Below are 18786 nucleotides of genomic sequence, written 5' to 3'. Positions count from 1 at the left end.
GCGATGCAAAGAAAAGGAGGAGACAGAAAGAAGATATTTGAATAGCTGCCACGAGTTCCCTGTCACACCACCTCCAGCGTGGATTGAGCCGTGCTCTTTGTTATCTACAGGCATGAATACTGAGTGGATGTAAAGAGAAAAAGGCCCAGGAGAGGTGAAAAAAAGGAAAAACATTGGGGCACGTCTGGGTCTAGAAGAACCCATAACAAAAATAACTTGACTTATAAAATCTCTATAATATCGGTTAAAGGGCCTTTTGTAAGTCCCTTATTGTGTCACCATGATATTCTAAATATTTGGCATGTATTTTAAAAGTAAATCACATTAAATACTGTGTTAATACTGATTAATGCTAAAGTTTCCTCATTGTACCTTAATATTTAGTATTTAATATCAACATTGATATTATTATAATATTAGAGACCTAATATCCTAAGACATATAATGCTAAGTGTGTAAACATTTACTTTTTTAAACATATGTTAAATTGGCCTCTCGTGTTTGAGCTATGTTGTGTTCGATTATTGTCTGATTTAACCACATCTCATCTTGTAGAGCAAAAAAATAATGAGCTGTTTGTATTATAGCCTAAATGTAGGTTGTCCGTTTCAATAAAAGTGGCTGTATGAAGATACCTTCAGTGCTTGGACTCACTTTGTCTTTTATTACAAGATGACTAGAGAGACTACTGTATGTCTATTAGTTGTGTTCTTGAGAATATACTGACAGACTATCCTGTATCTCTATTCTGTCTTTTTTTAGAGGTGATTTTAAAATTGCTACGAGGTAAATGCTGTGCCCTATTTCAACTTCACCATATGTGGGGAGTACATGTACTGTAATAACTGGACTATACACTAAAAAAAAACTAGGTCAATTTAAACCAATTTGGGTCAATCTAGCACCTATACCAACTAACAATGAGCATAAAAACCATTTCGGTCACCAATCACACCCAAAAACAATCTGTTAGTTTGACACAGTTTTACTTATTTATATTATTTCTAATGGGTTATTCAGGCAATACCAATATATTTACATTTCTGTTGTCATCAATTAAACCCACAACTATGTTTTTATAAACATTTTAGTGTGTTTAGACAAAAAAAAAAAAGCTTTTGGAAGTTTTACTTTAAAGCTTTCAGATTTCAGAGGTTTTCTAAGGTAAGAGGAGACTAGTATGGTCCTAGATGCTTGCAGTACAGAGATGAGCACCTTCTGATCTTTTTAGAGAGAGAGAGAGAGAGAGAGAGCAGATCCCTCCTCGGATATAATCACCTTTATGCAAACACGTGCACCAGGCCTGTCTGCCCACTTAAGAGGAGTGGAGTGGAGGATGGTGGGAGGGGGGGCACAGGTGTCTAACAATCCAACAAACACTCCCAACCCCACCCCCCAAAAACACCCTCTGCACACAGGCACTTTTATGTCATTGCACTGAAGATCCCATGCAGGGCGGGGCAAGGAGAAGCAAACAGGAATAACTTCAAAATTGTGATTAACTATCTGCATTCATCTGAATGTTCCTTTATGATCTATATTAATCGTGAAACAAAAACGAGGCAAGAGTCAAAGTAAAGTAAAAGAGGCCTTTTGGCGCATGATAGCTCCACAGGCCCGTGCGTCAGGAGGTCAAAGCCCAGCTTGCAATAAAATATATCCAAATGAATTCAGTTTGTGTTTCAGTTTGTTTTATTTCATTCCTTAAAACAACTGAAAATCATAGCAAAGGACAATCATTTGCTCTGCCTTGTTTCACGTAAATACAAGACAATCTATGAATATTGTGAATTGATTGATTTAAAGGAAATCGGATTTAAGACCTGCAGGATTATGATTGTTTTGATCTGCAGCTCCTAAACACACTCAGACCTGAATTCAGTCCTCCATTTGTTACGGTATAGCTTAAAAAAAGATATTTTTTGGTGAGGGGGGGTAAAGGGGGTCAGGGAGCTTTAACTCGGTGACAAAGCCTCATTTGCAGGTCAATGCGATGGCACACTCGCCTCTCCTCTCCATCCAGCTCGCCTTTGTTCCCTGTCGCCTGCGCCGATGCCAGATGGTCATGGAAAATGCTAATTCCCCTTGGCTGATTTTCCTCCTTTCTATATTTAATTGCAGCCTTTGCAGATTGTCCCGGTAATTGTGTGTTTTGAGAGGAAAATGCGATTTAAGTTTTTTCTCTCTCTGAAATTTTATTTTTAGTTGTTACATTTGTATGGAGCCTCAAAGCGACTGTTTATGTCAAAGTGGCTGAAGCTAAACCATTTGCCAATTCAGACCCATAAAGGAGCAACATTTTGTGACGAATTTTACTGAGAACTGACGAGATGTTATTATCATTCAGTCAATTACTAAATAGACTCAGCAAATATACACAGTGGACGCATTGTGACGAATCGAATAGGCGACTTAACGACTTGGCTACACATATAGGCTACATATTAATCAATCCAAGTTTTTATCTCTCACTTTCTAAATAAATGATACAAAATAAAACAGTTTGCCTTTTTGCACACTCTTTTTTTGAGAATGGGATACATGATTTATAATCTAAATTTGGTCTGATTGAAAGGAATGAGGTGTTATAAAGTCGTGTTCTTTTAATGAATACATTTTGCTTTTGTTATTGATATTCACATTCATCTGTTTTTTTTCAGGGTGATCACAGACTAAACGGTGCACTTCATTTTTATTAAGTCACTGAACTCAGTAATGTTACATATTTGTTATAGGCTAGGCTACAGTATTTTTAATTGAATTGAACTAACATATTTTTTATGATTAAAGCAACAGTTGATTATGGTTTTATGATGACTGGGACACATGGAACTGTGTAAGTTAAAGGTCAGATGGGAGACTGAAGGGCTCATAAGGCTGATTCTCTCCTTCAGCAGCTGCTTGTTTCATTATATTCTATTGTAGTGGGCTTGTTAATGAGGTATGTATGTTAGCTGTCATCTCTTTCCTTTATGTCCATCACACATACTGTACAGCAGGGATGAATTAAGTTATAATTGTCATTCAAACATATTCTGTGGAGCCAATTTAAATTGTAAAAATCCATCCGGTCATGCAATATGAACGCCCTGGCATAGAAGCTTATATTCTTGGTGAAAAATATCACTTATTATGCATGGACAGCCAAATACATTTTTTTTTTTTACTGTTTAGATTTGTTTTTGTTTTTTCCTGCAAAGAGAAGCTTACTGAGTTGAATTAACCTAGGACCTCTCCCGCAATGGCTCAAATGCAATACCTTTTTGAGAAAACGAGTGTGATTTAAAGTTCTATTTATTGGGACAAATTGTATATAGTTGCACAGCTGTAGAGACAAATAAAGGAAGATGACCCCTTTAACTCTTTTTTTTTGGGGGGGGGGACTTGAGCACTTGAATTTGCCCAGTCTCCAATATAGAGGGGACTTCATTAAAGTAACACATGAACAGCTGTTGTCTTTAACATGTAAACCATTGAGAATTTAAAACTACACTGAATGGCCTCGCAGCTCCCCGTGGGCACATGGGCGTTAATTAGCTGGATATAGCCATAGATTAATTATAATATTTTTTTCGTCCATTCGTATCAATAGAGCAGCCAGACAAAGTGTCTTTTGTTCTCTGATGCAGGACATTCTGTGGCTGACTGAATGGGTCTTGGCTATGTCTACATGGATTTGCCATATGGCAACAAAAAGGAAAGAATGGAGCCGAAGAGCGCTTTGTGCTGGAAATCAGAACAAGCCCGTCAGAGCTTATGGCTGCATAGAGCTGACAAAGTCACTCTGGCCATCAAAAGTCTCCATTTCATCAAAACATTAATGTCAGACGGTCAAAGCAATCCAAACAAATGAAGAAACTTACAGAAAATCATAAAAATGTGCCTGTTTCCTGCGCACTGACAGGCGGCCCAGGCCGCGCGCGCATTCAGACACTGCTGCATTTGGCTTCTTTCAATTAAGGGTAAACTTGCAAGTATGACCTGTTGAATGGTTTGTTTCAATAGACGAGGACAATTACAAAGACTATAGTTTTCTTTTTCCAGCTCTGGCAGGTGGCCTCCACGCCCGGTGTATCCACGGCGGGGTAAACAGTGTGTGTGAGTGGGTCTTTAGAGGGCTTGTTGAGTGCGGGTGGATGTGGGGGTGTCTTCGTGGCGGACAAAGCGGGGATCCAAAGGCAGCTGCTGCTTCTTTAGAAGGGCGAAAGGGCCTTTAAATCCCAGCCTATATCCCGCAGCTGCCATGCGGCCCAAGGCTGCACGTCTGAATGCGTTTCCCCCCGCAAGGTATATGAGCCCACAGAGGCAGACAGATAGGCCTACAGGCGGAGCTCAATGAAAAGTAATGTATACCTGCGTCCCCGTGGGAGGTGGAGAGTCATAACTGCCTGCATTAACACGGCATGGATTCTTGGTGGTGCTTATTACGCCTTCTTTTCAGCAATAAGTTTGTGAAATATAAATCACATTAAGACCAATAAGGAGAATATGGCCAACTTTCATTGAATGAACAATAACACGGTTGTTCCAATTATTTTTCTAAATTTAAAAATCACGAGGCAGAAACCAGACAACACAAAGAAAAACACTCAAAACTAAACAAATACACGGGACAAAAACACACCAACAAATCTGCTTTAAAGTCGAAGTGAAAAATATTTTATTCTCATCTTTTACAAGACATAGGGCAATTGTATAAAAACACAAAAAACGGCTCAGAAACCTATTTTTCCAAGTGTGGACTATGGGTAAGCTACATGATTGCAAAACATCACAATGACAAATGGAAATATTAAAATAAAATAAGAATATGCCCTTTGGCTAAATCAACAAGGCATTTAACAAATATAAAGAAACATAAATAAATTATAAGTTAGAATAGTCTTAAAAAATATACATTTAACAGAAAAACCAGAACAGAAATAAACATTTATAGGCTATTGTCTCTATAAAGCTGTACACTTTTGGCCAGTGTAGACAATTATTTTAAAGTATAATTATGATTGCATTGCACAGATGTTAAAACATTTAACACTGTCGAGTGGCTGTATGCAAAAGCAACAATGAATGCTACATTTGTACTGGATAGAAGTCATTCGGCGAAATGTCCTCTCTTTCATGTCCATTCCCCACCTCCCTCCCCCCTCCCCCCAAACCGTTCAGTCCTGAGAGTCTGGTCCGGTGTTCAGGCTGCGCTCCGCCGGGGCCCACCGAGCCGAAGCAGCCGGCTGGTCGGGCTTAAAATCTCCCACACCGTCCCCTGTTTTCTCTTCTCCGGCGTAGTAGCAGGGAGAAACATCCACATCTTGAGCCTCAAAGTATGCAGGCAAATAGGCTAGTGCAAAACACCTGAGGAAGGAATAAAACACGATCAATTTATCTGAGGAAAAGTCAGTCATCTTTCTGATGAAACAGGAAACTCAGCAGCAGGCGTCACCAAAGATCCTCTATACTGAACCGTCTCTGGCGTCACCCTTTACCCAAGCCTTTTCCCGCCACATCGTGACGCACATCCCCCTCCCCCAACCACTGATGTTACTACGGCTACTACTATCACTACTACTGCGATTTCGCCACCACTAACTCCCCACCCTCCCCTCCCAGATAACACCGTCTGCGCTTTTTGGCTCAAGTAATCTTTTCCAATTAACGCAGGAAAACCAAAACAGAAATCATTGATCAGATGTAAGGCAGCCACCAGGCTAAACATAACTATTAATAGTTTGACAGTTTGATAATTGAGGTGTAAAAAAAAAAAAAAAAAAAAATCAGAACTGCCATATTAGACTAGCTTTAACGATTTGAAACGGTTTGGTAGTTTACAAAAATGAAAAAAAATCTTCATACCTTCAACGGATCCTCTTTCGTGGAGTTTGTTCCAGCGGGATTGGAGACTTGGAGTGGTGGCAAGCGCTCACATCATTCGATTTTTTATCAGCAGCCCTTTTTCGTTTCACGAAGAAGTCTGTTGGAGAGAGAAAAAATAAAAATGAATACACATAAATCCAGTTGAGCCGAAATTACGCATGCGACAGACAAGGGGATAATTTGGATACAGAGCCTATAGCACTGAAGCCACAGACATCCTTAACATGAGATTTAAAATGTCTTATAGCCCATTTACCTGTGATGTGTGTGTTGTTGTCAGTAGTGGCCGTTCTTTTTCGTCTAACACACGGGACCTGTTTGTGAGCCTGCTTCCCTGAATTGAGCTTGTCTGTGCGGTTCTCCTGGTTAACCTCCACCGGGCAGGGAGTGCTGCTGCTCTCGGGCACGGACAAGCGCTCAAGTACATCCATATCAGGGGTCTCCGGTAGAACAGAGTCCGAGGAGGGCCTCTGCTTGATGGGTGTCTCAGGCACCCTGGTCCTGCCGTTCTGTACAGAGTCCTGATAAAACACCGGGGTCTTATCCACGGGCACCTCTTCCCACTCGTAATCCCCATCCACCGGGGTGTTGTCTTCGAAATTAAAGTTCCATCTCTGCTGGTCCCGTTCGGAAATCTCCCGCAGCTTGGCTTTCATCTCCCGGTTTAGTTCGTCGTGATCCACTGGTCCGAAGAGATTGCGGCAGACGCTTGTGCGTCTATGGAGAGGGAAGGTCCTCCTGGCCACCAGCCTATCCAGAGCGCTGCTCGATAACTGCACGTTGGTCATCTCCACAATCTTCCCGACAAAAGCACCAAAACACAAAATAAGATGCCCTATTTGGCTAAATGATCCCTGATGAGAGAGTATCAGGTGTTGTTGTTGTTGTTGTTCCTAAAGGGTGTATCTCTATCTCCTCTCTCGTCCGTCTCTCTCCACCACACAGTTCTGTTTAAATGTACCTTCTCAGCGAGTGAGATGTGGAGTATATAACCTCTCAACAACTCAGTATGATCAGTCACCTCGGGCGACTTTCTCATTGGTTGCCTTAAGTCCAACCCTCTTAAAAAAAAAACATGCACGGCCCCCACCCTGATTTCCCGTCGGCCCCTGGTGCCTATTTGGCTGTGCGCCGAGCAGAGCGCAGCGATTTGGTTTTTCTCTCGGATTGTCAACCCTCTGATAACACTGAGCAGAATTTCCCTATGTCAGCGTCTAACTGATGGAACTGCTTTTTTGGATCACGTGTGGGTACTTAAACAAGCAGCTGGTGCTTGTGCATCTATTATCGGACTTTGCTTTCCTTCTTCCGCACAATTGCTGCTGCTGTGCGTTCGATAATGGACTAATATGGGATCGATCGTCTTATGTTACATGAAAGCACTAAATGGTTGTTAAACTATTTTATATTTATATATATATATATATATACATAGAGAGAGAGAGAGAAACACATGTAAAGGAAACGCAATCTTACTGGTTACCCCTAAACTTTTCTTCACTATACATGCACCCTCCTGTCCCAGCACGCACTCCCTTCTTTTCTCTCTCTCATCACAATAAGACTAGGAGCTCCTCGAGCAAAGTAAACAACATAAAGAGAAGGCAGAGTGATAAGTACACAGTGTTTTCAGCCCAACTGAGCATTTTCAACTCTTTTTTTTGTTGAAAAATTGTTCTTTGGATGAAATTGTGTCTTTTTTATTTTCTAACTGAATACCCTTGTATGTTTTAAAGAGATTAGCTTAAATCAAGTTAAGTAGTGAATTAAAAAACCCTAACAAATCAAAAACGTATTGTAGTGGGGGGGATGTGTCGTATTCAATTTAATGTAAAAACTATCAGGTGTTCAGTTTCAGAATGGAAAAGTAAGGTTATGCACAAAGGCATAAATCACTGCAAACATGACTCATCAGGCCGTCACCACTACGCACACGTGTGCGTGTGCGCGTGGAGGATACATAGGCCTACTGGGAAGAATTGGTAGCATAGCTTATTCAGTATATTGGTCATGCATATTTATTTAGTACCGCCAATTTATTGTGGGGTCACATGGGCTACTATACGTTTCCCTAATATCAGAATAATATCAATAATAACAACAGAGTGCATTACGTCTTCAGTCTGTTGTCCGCAGATTCAGGGAGTACAGGGAGAAGGACAGGGAGAGACAACGCCTTAGCAGTGGATCATAGGTGCATAGTGACCCGTAGTGACTCAAAAGTGGTACTGCACCATGAGCTAAACTTGCAAATCCATCAAAACGATATAACTTCGCCCGCATTTGACATGTGAGAGTTGCTAGAGTCATATGAATTTAAATGTGAAAGGTGAAGGGTGGCATTGTATGCAGCAGCCTGCTTAAAGGTGCTCTCTGAAAGTGATGTCCCTTCACCAGGTGATGTTCAGTCCCTTGGGTTGGACATGTGATTGAGCTATAGTGGTGCTATGAATGAATACATAGACATAGACATCGCCTACATGCCATATCATTAGGTGGTGAGCAGCACATGCACACACACAAAAGGACATAAATAGTGATCAATAATTGATCCTGATTTAACCAAATTGTAAACACATATTCTGCATCAAAATAATGGGGGAGGACTGACAAACCATTATACGGCTATTTAGTTATAGTGACAAAGTAGGCAACTATAAATGATTTCTTGAGGAACATTAGTCTGTGTGCAGCTTATGGTGGGATGCATTTTTAAATGTCTTTTAAATCATTTTAAAAGCATTATCTTGATTTTTGCTGTTATTTTAATCATACAAATTATTGATTAATGCCACACCTACCTGATCAGTGTCATCATTTTGACCCTGATCATAAACATGAAACAAAAAACTCTCTCTCTCTCTCTCTCTCTCTCTCTCTCTCTCTGGAAATCTCCATGTGTTGTTTGTTGGCTCCCTCTAGTGGTGAAAAGTAATCACTAAAATGTGGCTTTTTGTATTAGCCTGTAGTATGTATGCAGAGAAAGCTAATATTATACTAATATTAGCTAGTAGCTAATATTCCTTGTAATCAATAAAGTAGATTACAGGCCATGCTGATTAACAGAACCTCAGTTCATCAACTGTTTGTTTTTTTATTCTTTATTGCAAAACTAGTTCAATTACAAATGACAACATAGGTATATACCAGGGGTTAAGTAGTATGTAAATTATGACAAGAAAGAAAAAAATAACAGAAAAAACATTAATTCAGATAGATATTCATACAGATAGTATTATCAAATGTTGTAAAGGCCAAAAGGCAAAGAGACATTCTGTATCATATTTCAAAGGGAGGATTATCTCACACATACAGGTCAGTCAACTGTGTGATGTCCTCTGGCCTGATTTTCTCTGACAAATGCAGCCGTATGATTCTTTTATCTATAACACACACACACACACACACACACACACACACACACACACACACACACACACACACATTAGAAATACCCGGAGGGCTTAATGCAAAGTTAAAAAGACCAAAGGTCTCCAGACTTGCAGACGGTAGCCGTAACAATAGTCCACACAGACCAAAAAGCATGTATTTAAAGGTGATGTCGAGAGCCTCTGAATGTGCTGCAGCTGCTGTCAAAGATCCAATAAATCACTGCAAGACCTTGACCCAAGAAAAGAATTGTAAATTAGATTACATTCAAATGAAACTTTCTGTTGAAGCTCTGTCGCAACAGCAGGTCCTTTTGGATTGAACTGTGCTTCTTTTTATTCAATTTAAAGTTGTATTTCCATTGGTCACATTACAGCAGTTTTGTAAATGATACGTCTGTCAATAATTGAAGTGATGCAATTTACTTCGCAGTACTATGGAGTAAGGTCTGGCAATGCGAGACTAGATACAATTTAACTGAACGTGTACTTGTAAACTACATGTTTTTTGTTTAGTTTCTTTGCTGTTAAAACGCATGCAGTGAAATTCAGGAGAAGTGTTTTGTGCTCTTTGTAGTGTTTCTGTTGTGGTTGGAAGTTTTTTTTTTTTTTAACCTGTAAAGGCCATTTCCATTTGAATGCTATCCTCCCACCCCCACCTAGACCACTCACCTGAACAAACTCATCCTGATGTTACAGAGGGGCTGCAGGCATCACCACAGGCCCCTTTAGAAAGTGGATAAATGGTAATTTGACCCCAAAACCACATCCTACACCTATAAAAGAGTTTTCTCTGCATGCTGCCTTTAAGCTTGAAGTTGGCCATCGTTTGACACACCCAACTGGAGTGATTTCCTGGATGAATTAGCCACTGTTTCCTACCCAATTATCCACTTCGCCAAATTACCGGTATGTGGGTGTATCTTTTAACAGTAGTGAGCTACACACACGATTGTGTCATTACGTTGTCATGTTTGATAAAACTTCAGTTGTGCAGAGAGCAGAAACAGAAAGAAAACAGATGGATTTACATTCTCAGCTCATTTAATTAGAAAAGAATACACACAATATGATGGTGACATTTCTTATATCTTATAATAACCATGCATGTCTAACGGATACAGACTTCAGCAAATATTAATTTGCTGACGTTGACTTTACTAAAGCCCTGCAGCTACATCTCTGTGTATCCTTTAGTCTGGATGTAACACATCCTGGCTTTGTGGACTCCCTTGGTTTTATTTCTTAAACCTTGAAGATTTGCTGATAGATGGCAGCTGTTATCATCATTTGCTTTTATTTACTATAGTCATGTTTGGCTATGGACTTATGGACAATTTGCATTTGTAATTGTTTATACTAGTCGAGTGCCCGTTGAAAATGTGCCTGTTTGGAACGGGCTGATTGCTTGGCCTGTGGTATTGCTGCTTGTAGAATTCTTCAAAACCAAATTGCACCCCATAATTACTGACAGAAGGACCCCAAACCACTTCATATGCAACTCCCCTGTATACCCTACTGCTGACTTACTGATTTACCCGACAGAGAACGTTGCAGATTCAGAATGTAATCACAAAATATCACAATGAAAAAATAATGTGGCCGGGTTGGTTCAGTGGGTAGAGCAGGCGCACATATAATTAGAGGTTTATGCCTCGACGCAGTGGTCCAGGGTTCAAATGCGACTTGTGACGATTTCCTGCATGTCTTCCCCCTTTCTCACCTAGGTGTCCTGTCGAATAAAAATAAAAATTTCTTAAAAAAAAGAAAATGTGGAGTAATCAGACATTAGCCTCATGGACTCATGGCAGTGTGCTATCCACCTGGCCCGTTATGAGAGCTAATCAGCACATATCTGTGTTCATCAACCACCAGAACCAGACTGTGTGTGTGTGCAGAGAGAGAGACACAGTGTTGTCTCGTGTCGTATGATCGCTAACAAATTTAACATTTCAGCAGAGGTGTTCATTTCCATACAGGTAGTGGCTTGACAGTTAACGGTGAAATAGGGGATTTAATTCGCGGGGTAATTTTGGTGACGGTAATGTTATTAGTGTTGTAAGTTAGCAAATAATTAATTAACCCGGGGTGAGTCTGATGAAAAGTGTTGTGTCTACCCGGTTCAGCTCTGAGATTTTCTCGCATTGCACAGTGCTTTGAAGGAATAATCGGAAGCGCCTTTTTTTCGCCAACCTGCGATGTATTTCACATTTTAGCTGCCAAAGCTCTGCTGCTTTCTTCGACCCTCTCTGTGTCTGGTCCTGCGCTGTGTTCAGTCAGTGTGCAGTGCGAGAGGGGGAGTGGCCGTCGGCTATGGCAAAAGCCAATGTGTGCTTCTTTTACCGATATATATTTAACGATATCTTTTGCATTTCTACTCCAAACGTCGTCAAACTTGGCACTGCATTTACTCGTGCCCGTAGCAAGACACCTGTCAAGGTTGAAATCCATCGGACTAACGGTTGAAGAGATATGCCCATAACACACAGACACGCACACACAGACAGACAGACAGACAGACGTTTCTGCAATTTATAGATAGATATTTACCTTCTATCTATAAGTCTCTTCCAAAAGCTATGTCGCAATGTTACATCACAAAAATACAAAACAATATGAAATAACCACAACAAATTGTGTTCTTCTTTTGTATGAAAAAGGCAAGAATGTTATAAAGTCAACCTTTCTCTCCAACAAACAATTTATGTAAAAACCCCTTTATACACTGACTAGTCCATTTTCCAACAGTTATAAATCAATCATTCAAATAAATGGGGTGATGTTTCAGCCAAAACAAGCTCTGAACTGCAGTAACCTGTGCCCAGTGCTTTAAAAACAGTTTTACAGAGTTGCTTGTTCAGTTGTTAAAAATAGCTCTTGGAATGTTTTCGTAATACTTCTGCAGAAGCAAAGACCTAAAGTGCAATACATGATGGACATATATATATAAGCTATGCACTGTTTGCACCTGATTGTGCTGTTCCTTTCAAGATAAGTCTTTATAGCTGGGTGCTTTTGTCTTGATTTCCCTTGAACTAGATCTGACCTCTGCTTCTCCTCTTCATTATTTCAACTGCAATTTATAGTTTGTAATGGTCAGATTTGTATTGTTGGAAGCTTTGTTTTACATGTCTTTGTAATTATGGCATTTGCATTGTGTGCCCTAAATCAGAAAGATTGTCATTATATGAAAAGAATATTCTTTGTTTAGAAAAAATACATGTCTTCAAAGGAGCTGAATCACTCAAGTTTTTTTTATTTTTTTGCATTTGAAAGTGTTTTACATGCCATAGTCAAACATTATAAACTGAGTTTAGACAAATACTTAAAGCCTTGGGCTACTCCTGCCATTCATTAACCCTTACTATAACAACAGTTTATGACCTACAGTGAGCGTTATGTGTGCCTCATCCACACTGCAGGTTATGTTGCCTTTGGCACAAACAAACACACACACACACACACACGCACACACACACACACACACACACACACACACACACAGAGGTGAACACTGTTCTTTTTCTTCCTCTACTTTTTCCACAAAATAAACCCAAAGGGTCAGCTAATCACGACAACACAATGTGCAAAGAAGACTCTTTTTTTTTTTAAATCTCTGGCCTCCTCCCCACATCTGGTTTCACAAGAGCAAGATAAAGCTGGTTTAAGCTGCCATGTGTTGTCAGCTGAGGGATTTTCCCATCTGAAAAAAAGTTTTGAGGAGAATATTCTGAATGTATCTTTGATAATCCAAAATGACGTGGTGGTGGACTCTAAGCAAAGGTTATGATTGCCCAGCAAATTGTTTTGAAAGCTCTTAAAAGCTTCTCTCACGGTTGTTGAAGAACAGAAAGCGGCTGCTCCTTCTGTAGGCAAATCAAGCTCTTGAAGATTGTTGGGTGAATTTACACCACGTTGGCTGACAGAGATGAGATCTTATGCATCTTATATTGAAAAGTAACCAGCGTCTTTACAATTGAATAAATTATGTGATTACAGCGCTATGGTAAACATGACGTTTCAAGAAAGAAATATATGTGATATATTATAAATATATATAAATACATAAATAAGCTGATAAGATATTAATAATTACAGTAAATCTGTAACTGTTGCAATGTACTAATGCCCACCACATTTTTGTAGCCAAATACTTGCCTTTCTTATATCAAGTCTTTTTGGTTACCTGTCTGTTTTTTGTTGTTGTTGTTGTTGTTTTTTTGGTTTCTGTTTTATTGGTGTTGTTGGATATTCTTTTTAAAACATTCAATACAACTTTAAATTATAAAAAAAACTGTAACTAATAGATTTATTAATGGTCAATAGGCCTAACTCATTTAATGCTTTATAAATCAGTAATAAGGCCTAAATGAAAACAACATTTGGGTCGCCAGGTTGTAACAAAAATGGACTGGTGTTTATGCTCCGCAAGCACAACATTTGGTTTGATCTTTAATTCATCCTGAAGCCGACTGCAATATACAACTTGACTACTATCTTTTTGAAATGTTTGATAATCAAATCAGCTCATAATAATAATGCATTACCAATTATAATTATTACAATACTTATTTTTAAATTAGTCTGTTAGAGTAAAACAATGCTGAATACATTCTTATTCATGTTTTCGCTTATTTCTTTGCTTAAGACTGAGGTTAGGCTTAACGGAAGTGACGACATACAAATTACCCAAAGCAGCGGCTTTACACATTTAGCAGTTTAATCCATTAAACAGCGCACTGTGATTTTGTTACTTGTATGTAACCTATTGTTACTGTGGGGTTTTAAAAATGTAACATTAACTCATCAACTATTACCATAGATATATAGCCTACGTAAATATATCAATTAACTGTATCAAACAAAGCGTTTAAACCATAGAAGAACGGATGATCCTCTGCTAAACCCGCCACAGTCAGGTCAGGCCATTGTCCTATATATAATGGGTCAGGCCAATGTAACAAAGTTCAGGAAAGTAGCAGGAGTTAGAGTTCCGATTTAAAGATTTTGATTTCAAAATAAAACTATTTTCATGTCACACTATAGGGACATCTTTTAGTATGAAGAGAATATACCGAATACGGTATGGTCGCTGCTCTACACTCTAAATACACTCCAAACCCATGTGATGTGTGTCTGGAGTGTAGCCTGCACAGTGTAGCTATGGTCTAGAGCGGATTGTCTGTTGCTGTAGTAGAAGCAGTCTCCAGGCGAAGTGTGACACAGTTTACCTCTAAATTGTTTTTCTTTCTACTAACACGGATTTCAAACGTTTGTACTGATGTAGCGTTAGCAGCCCCAGAACTCATCCGGATTTCAGTCAGTAATCCCATAAATCCAACTGGTAAGTATCGTTAATGGTAGCTTAAATTAAGACAATTTCTAACACATAGCTAGCAAGCGAGCTAGCTGAATGGTAAAACACTGTATCGAGTAATGGTAGTTTTACGCCGGTTAGCTAATTGTTAACGAGCTTGTCCGTTAACGTTAACTTAGCATTGTTACCAAGGTCAAATAGTCAAAAAATAGCTTGCTACATATAACGATAGCTAACACAGTTAATGTTAGCCAAACTGTCTGACATCAAGGCTTTGCACTCATGGCATTGCAGCTAACTACTGTGATTTGTTTAGCACCTAAAAGCCATTAATTAAATATTGTTACATAACGTTAACGTTACAGTTATTATGTCAGAAAGGGGACGCCATTGCTGTCATGACAGTCTTGTCCCGCTCGTTTTTGTAGAAATGCGTTGGGTTGATATAGCTAAGTAACGTTAGGTGGTGTCAGAGAAGAAGTCTCAAATGCTAACTAACGTTACACATCTCATGATATGCATACTGTACTGTGACATGCTTGGCGGCGTCTAGGAGTCTATAGCTAAAACAACGGCAAGACGTGATTTTCAGGTTATTCTCTCCTCCCGAGTACATTAGCTACGTTATTGTCTTAATAACGTTCATTTCCTCCGACCACCCCAGGATGCTGACAGTCATTTGGGTGGGGCTTACGCGGATGACAGTACACGGGAGCAGAGCCCAGGGATAAGCCAAACCGCACAGCATCATTTTTAAAGCAACAAGGTCAGTGGGGCTGGTAAAGCCATGACCAAGCCCGAGTCGAAGAAAAGCGGCGTGGCCGCGATCAACGTTACCGGCAAGTGCGCCACATCCACCGCCGAGCAGGTCAACAACGGTTCAGTCGAGCCGGACTGTCCGGATCAAAGCACACATATCAAAGCTCATGCGAAGCAGACTTCCAAGGAGAGCATGCATCGGAGAAACACGGAGTGTGAAGTATATGACGACGGGACCAACACCTTTTTCTGGTGAGTACTTTTTGGCAATGTCAGCAATACAAATGTCACATTTTGAACGCTGCAGCATCGGATGTAATTTTAGTGTTTTCCTCAGTGACTACAAGAAAATCCTTCAAATTCACATTTCATTCAGAAAAAGGACATAACTACAAGGTTTGTGATAGCTTTCAAGGTGAATTGAAAGGCCCAAAGTGACCTCCATTAATCACAACAAATACTGTGACCTTGTTCCAAATCTTTTAATATACAGTGACTTAAATAGTTAGTCTGAGATCATGCTGAAATGTCTTTTGGTGAAATTATTCAAATGCAAAATGATAGAAAGGAATCATCAAGGTCCACAAGGTGTTAGTTATCAAGGTGTTTTGCCATCCAAGCGCAGAGCTTGTTGTTGACAAGCCAATATCCCAGTCTGCACCTACGGCAGAAAGAGATCCACGACCGATTTGAAGTTGAGACAGATATTCTGTCCATGCGGTAAACTGGAGGAGTGAGTTCTGTATGCGCTCACTGACACAAATGCACACACCCAGACCGAGCGTGATGACATGTGCAGGATGCTTTAATTCATAGCAACCATGGCCCTTCAACCTGTCGCTCCAGGAATATTTAAGCCTGAGTATGTGTCTCATCTCTGCTTTGTGTGTAAAGCAAGGGACAGTAAGAATCTGCTAAGCTATCCAATATTGTTGACAACACAAGAGACTGGTCCTTCCAGAGATAAACCCTAATGAGAATTTCTCATTACTGAAATCCAGGTTTCCTGTTAGTCTAATAATGGAGGCATTAACAGGGACTAAGATGCTAAGATACTTTTGTCTATTAAAGGTATTAAAGTAGGCCAGCATCGTGCAGTATGTAGAGGAGTTTCTAATGTATGGCCACCCCATTTATATCAATAAGGGTAGACTAAATACTAGAATCTCCGCTTAGTTTATGCCGTATAATTCAACACAATACAAACTACAGTTGAATCAACACTTCTATAAACCTGTTAGAACGCATACTGAACATTGTGACTCACGGTTAGACTAGCTGTTTGTTGGTGGTGGCAGCTTCCTCTGGTTGTTAAGGAGAGTAACCATGTGGCATGCAACCTGCCTTATTAGCACAGATTTAAGTTGAGGGATGGTTTTTTATTATTATTATTATAAGGAATAGCTTGGATAGACCCTTATATACAAGTCAGCTAGATTGGGTAAACCCAGCCCGATCTGCCGGCGATTTCATTTTGCCCTGCAGCTCAGGCTGGAAACCTGTATGTTTATTTATCGTGCTTCCATTACAATTTTGCGGGGACCAATAACAAACCGTCTTATCCACCTGGTTTAACACGATGACGATAGAGAAACGACCAAGCAGCTTTTTGTTTACATTCAACATGACGGCCATCGAAGCGCAGCAACCTGTTGATGCCGCTGTCGCTGCTACGTCACCCGGATCGTTGGTCTGATTGGTTGAAGGACTCTCCAATTGCGTACAGAGTCATTTGAACTATGCCCGTTAATCACGCCTCTTGTGAAATAGAAAATACAGAGCAGACTCCCCAGACTAATGTTCAATCTTAAAAGATTGAGCTTGGTCTGGTGATAGCCAGACTAGAAGTCAGTCTGATGAAACAACATTTTGTGCTGGCATACCACTTTTGATGTTTCCTTAAATAGCATTGCTGCCCACGCATTTCAGTTCTAAGAGGCTTCTGAGAAGGCTTTGTGTATACTGACTACTGACAGTGTCTTGAAAAGGTTTTGTTTTCAAATGTATTTTAGGAGAAGAACTCTTCAAGTAGGGTAGTAACACCACTTGAAGGAAAATTGAGCTCATACCAGGATGTCACAAGGCCAGTGACCCTGTGATTTATAACTAACTGAGATCATCAAAACCAGAGGCTGCAAAAACATGAAAGTGACAATCTATCATGTCCTATTAAATAAAAGTCACATTTTTTAGCTTAGTGAAGTCACAAACTGTATTTGTCCAGCATTTTTCAACCCTGCCGGACAACATTAGGCTATTTCTGCATGCTCTGTCTTAAACCCGTAGCTTATTTTATCTTGATGTTCAACCTCAATCTTGGTGGTACATTTTGCTCTAATCTTAGCCTGCCTCTCAGTTGCACCAGGCTGATATTTCTGCTGTGTCTTTTCACTCTCGGTGGTGTTGTGTGGTTGTTAGGCAAGAGAGGAGCCAGGCCCTCCCCTGTATCTCCTGTCAATCCCTTGGATAAGGAGATGGAACAGGGAGAAAATGCTAATGGCACCTGGCATGCCGTCTCCATGACAGACTCTGAGCCAAAGGGCTGGCAGAGGTGGTGGCATTCTATAGGTTGACAGGTGACAGCATTGATCTCAATACAAAATAAGCAGGTTTAAAAAGAAAAACATTGTTATATTGCAATTGTTATAAGTTGCTACCCTTAAATAATAAGACTAGTGTTGTGTTATCTTTTTATTACCAAGTCCCCTGAAGTGACCATTGCTCGTTTAGCTACAGTCTGATACAGCTAATGCTTCTGTGCCATTGACCTTTATTGCTGTCCCAAACATATTAAAAACACATAAAATAGCCATACTGTTGAACTAGGTTACAATGTACTTACTGCAGTGTCAATCTCTGGAGAGCTGTGTCAGTCAAATGTCACTGAGCATGCTCGGGGACATGGTTTCATGTTTATGCATTGCTAGTGTGATGAGTTGATAGGAATAAACTACACTTGCTGTGTTTATCGTAAAAAGCTGTATTCATAGTTTTTTTTGGCCACTGGGGGGAAAACAACATCCAAACAAGCTGCGAAATATACTGCCAACACATACGATCATGTTTAAAAGTTGTTCAGGCTTACTCGTTAGCAAACAAATGTTGTCTGACTGTTCATGGTCAGCTGCTGAGCCTCCAAATGTTGCTGTGTTTCTGGCCACCTGACGAATGCAAGTCCAATATGCACAATCCTTTTTAGCTCTGTTTTGGTGTCTTAACCAGAGCCTGACCAAGATCGCAGCAACACTGATATTGTCGTCTGATTTTAGCTTATCACAGGTATATCTGTAAATGTTAGTTGAAAAGTAACAAGAATTTGCAGGACAGAGAGATATGTTTCAGGTAATTTAGAAGCCATTGTTCATTGCAGTTTGTCCACAAGAGAGCACAAACAAATTGCAACTGTAAAATGTCTAGCTCATAGCATGTATTGGTCACACCACCATTCCACAG

General features: G+C 39.9%; 2 protein-coding genes across 2 annotated transcripts in view; one reads left to right on the top strand and one right to left on the bottom strand.

Moving 5' to 3' along the window:
* Window positions 1-4636: 4636 nt before the first annotated feature.
* Window positions 4637-6848, bottom strand: LOC144522411 (uncharacterized). Its single transcript, XM_078257461.1, has 3 exons — window positions 6125-6848; window positions 5848-5965; window positions 4637-5349 (listed from the first exon to the last, which is right to left on the bottom strand). The coding sequence occupies exons 1-2, from the start codon at window positions 6654-6656 to the stop codon at window positions 5850-5852; spliced, it is 648 nt and encodes a 215-aa protein (XP_078113587.1). The 5' UTR covers window positions 6657-6848; the 3' UTR covers window positions 4637-5349; window positions 5848-5849.
* Window positions 6849-14384: 7536 nt separating this feature from the next.
* ptdss2 (phosphatidylserine synthase 2) overlaps window positions 14385-18786 on the top strand; it is a 28402-nt gene continuing 24000 nt past the window's right edge. Inside the window, exons 1-2 of the mRNA XM_078257460.1 lie at window positions 14385-14601; window positions 15239-15585. Of these exons, the coding sequence (XP_078113586.1) occupies window positions 15362-15585 (224 nt within the window). The 5' untranslated portion in view covers window positions 14385-14601; window positions 15239-15361. The remainder of the gene's footprint in view (window positions 14602-15238; window positions 15586-18786) is intronic.

Source organism: Sander vitreus, chromosome 8 (assembly GCF_031162955.1).
Source record: "Sander vitreus isolate 19-12246 chromosome 8, sanVit1, whole genome shotgun sequence".
NCBI classification, from domain to species: Eukaryota; Metazoa; Chordata; class Actinopteri; order Perciformes; family Percidae; genus Sander; species Sander vitreus.
Note: the sequence above shows the minus strand (reverse complement) of the source record. Positions and strands in the feature narration are given on the sequence as shown.

What these genes read in the sequence shown, in the direction of transcription:
- LOC144522411 (XM_078257461.1), bottom strand. Translation starts at nt 6,656, where the DNA reads ATGACCAACGTGCAGTTATCGAGCAGCGCTCTGGATAGGCTGGTGGCC. An exon ending in CAACAACACACACATCACAG is followed by an intron (nt 5,966 to 6,124) that starts GTAAATGGGCTA and finishes TCTCTCCAACAG; the next exon opens with ACTTCTTCGTGAAACGAAAA.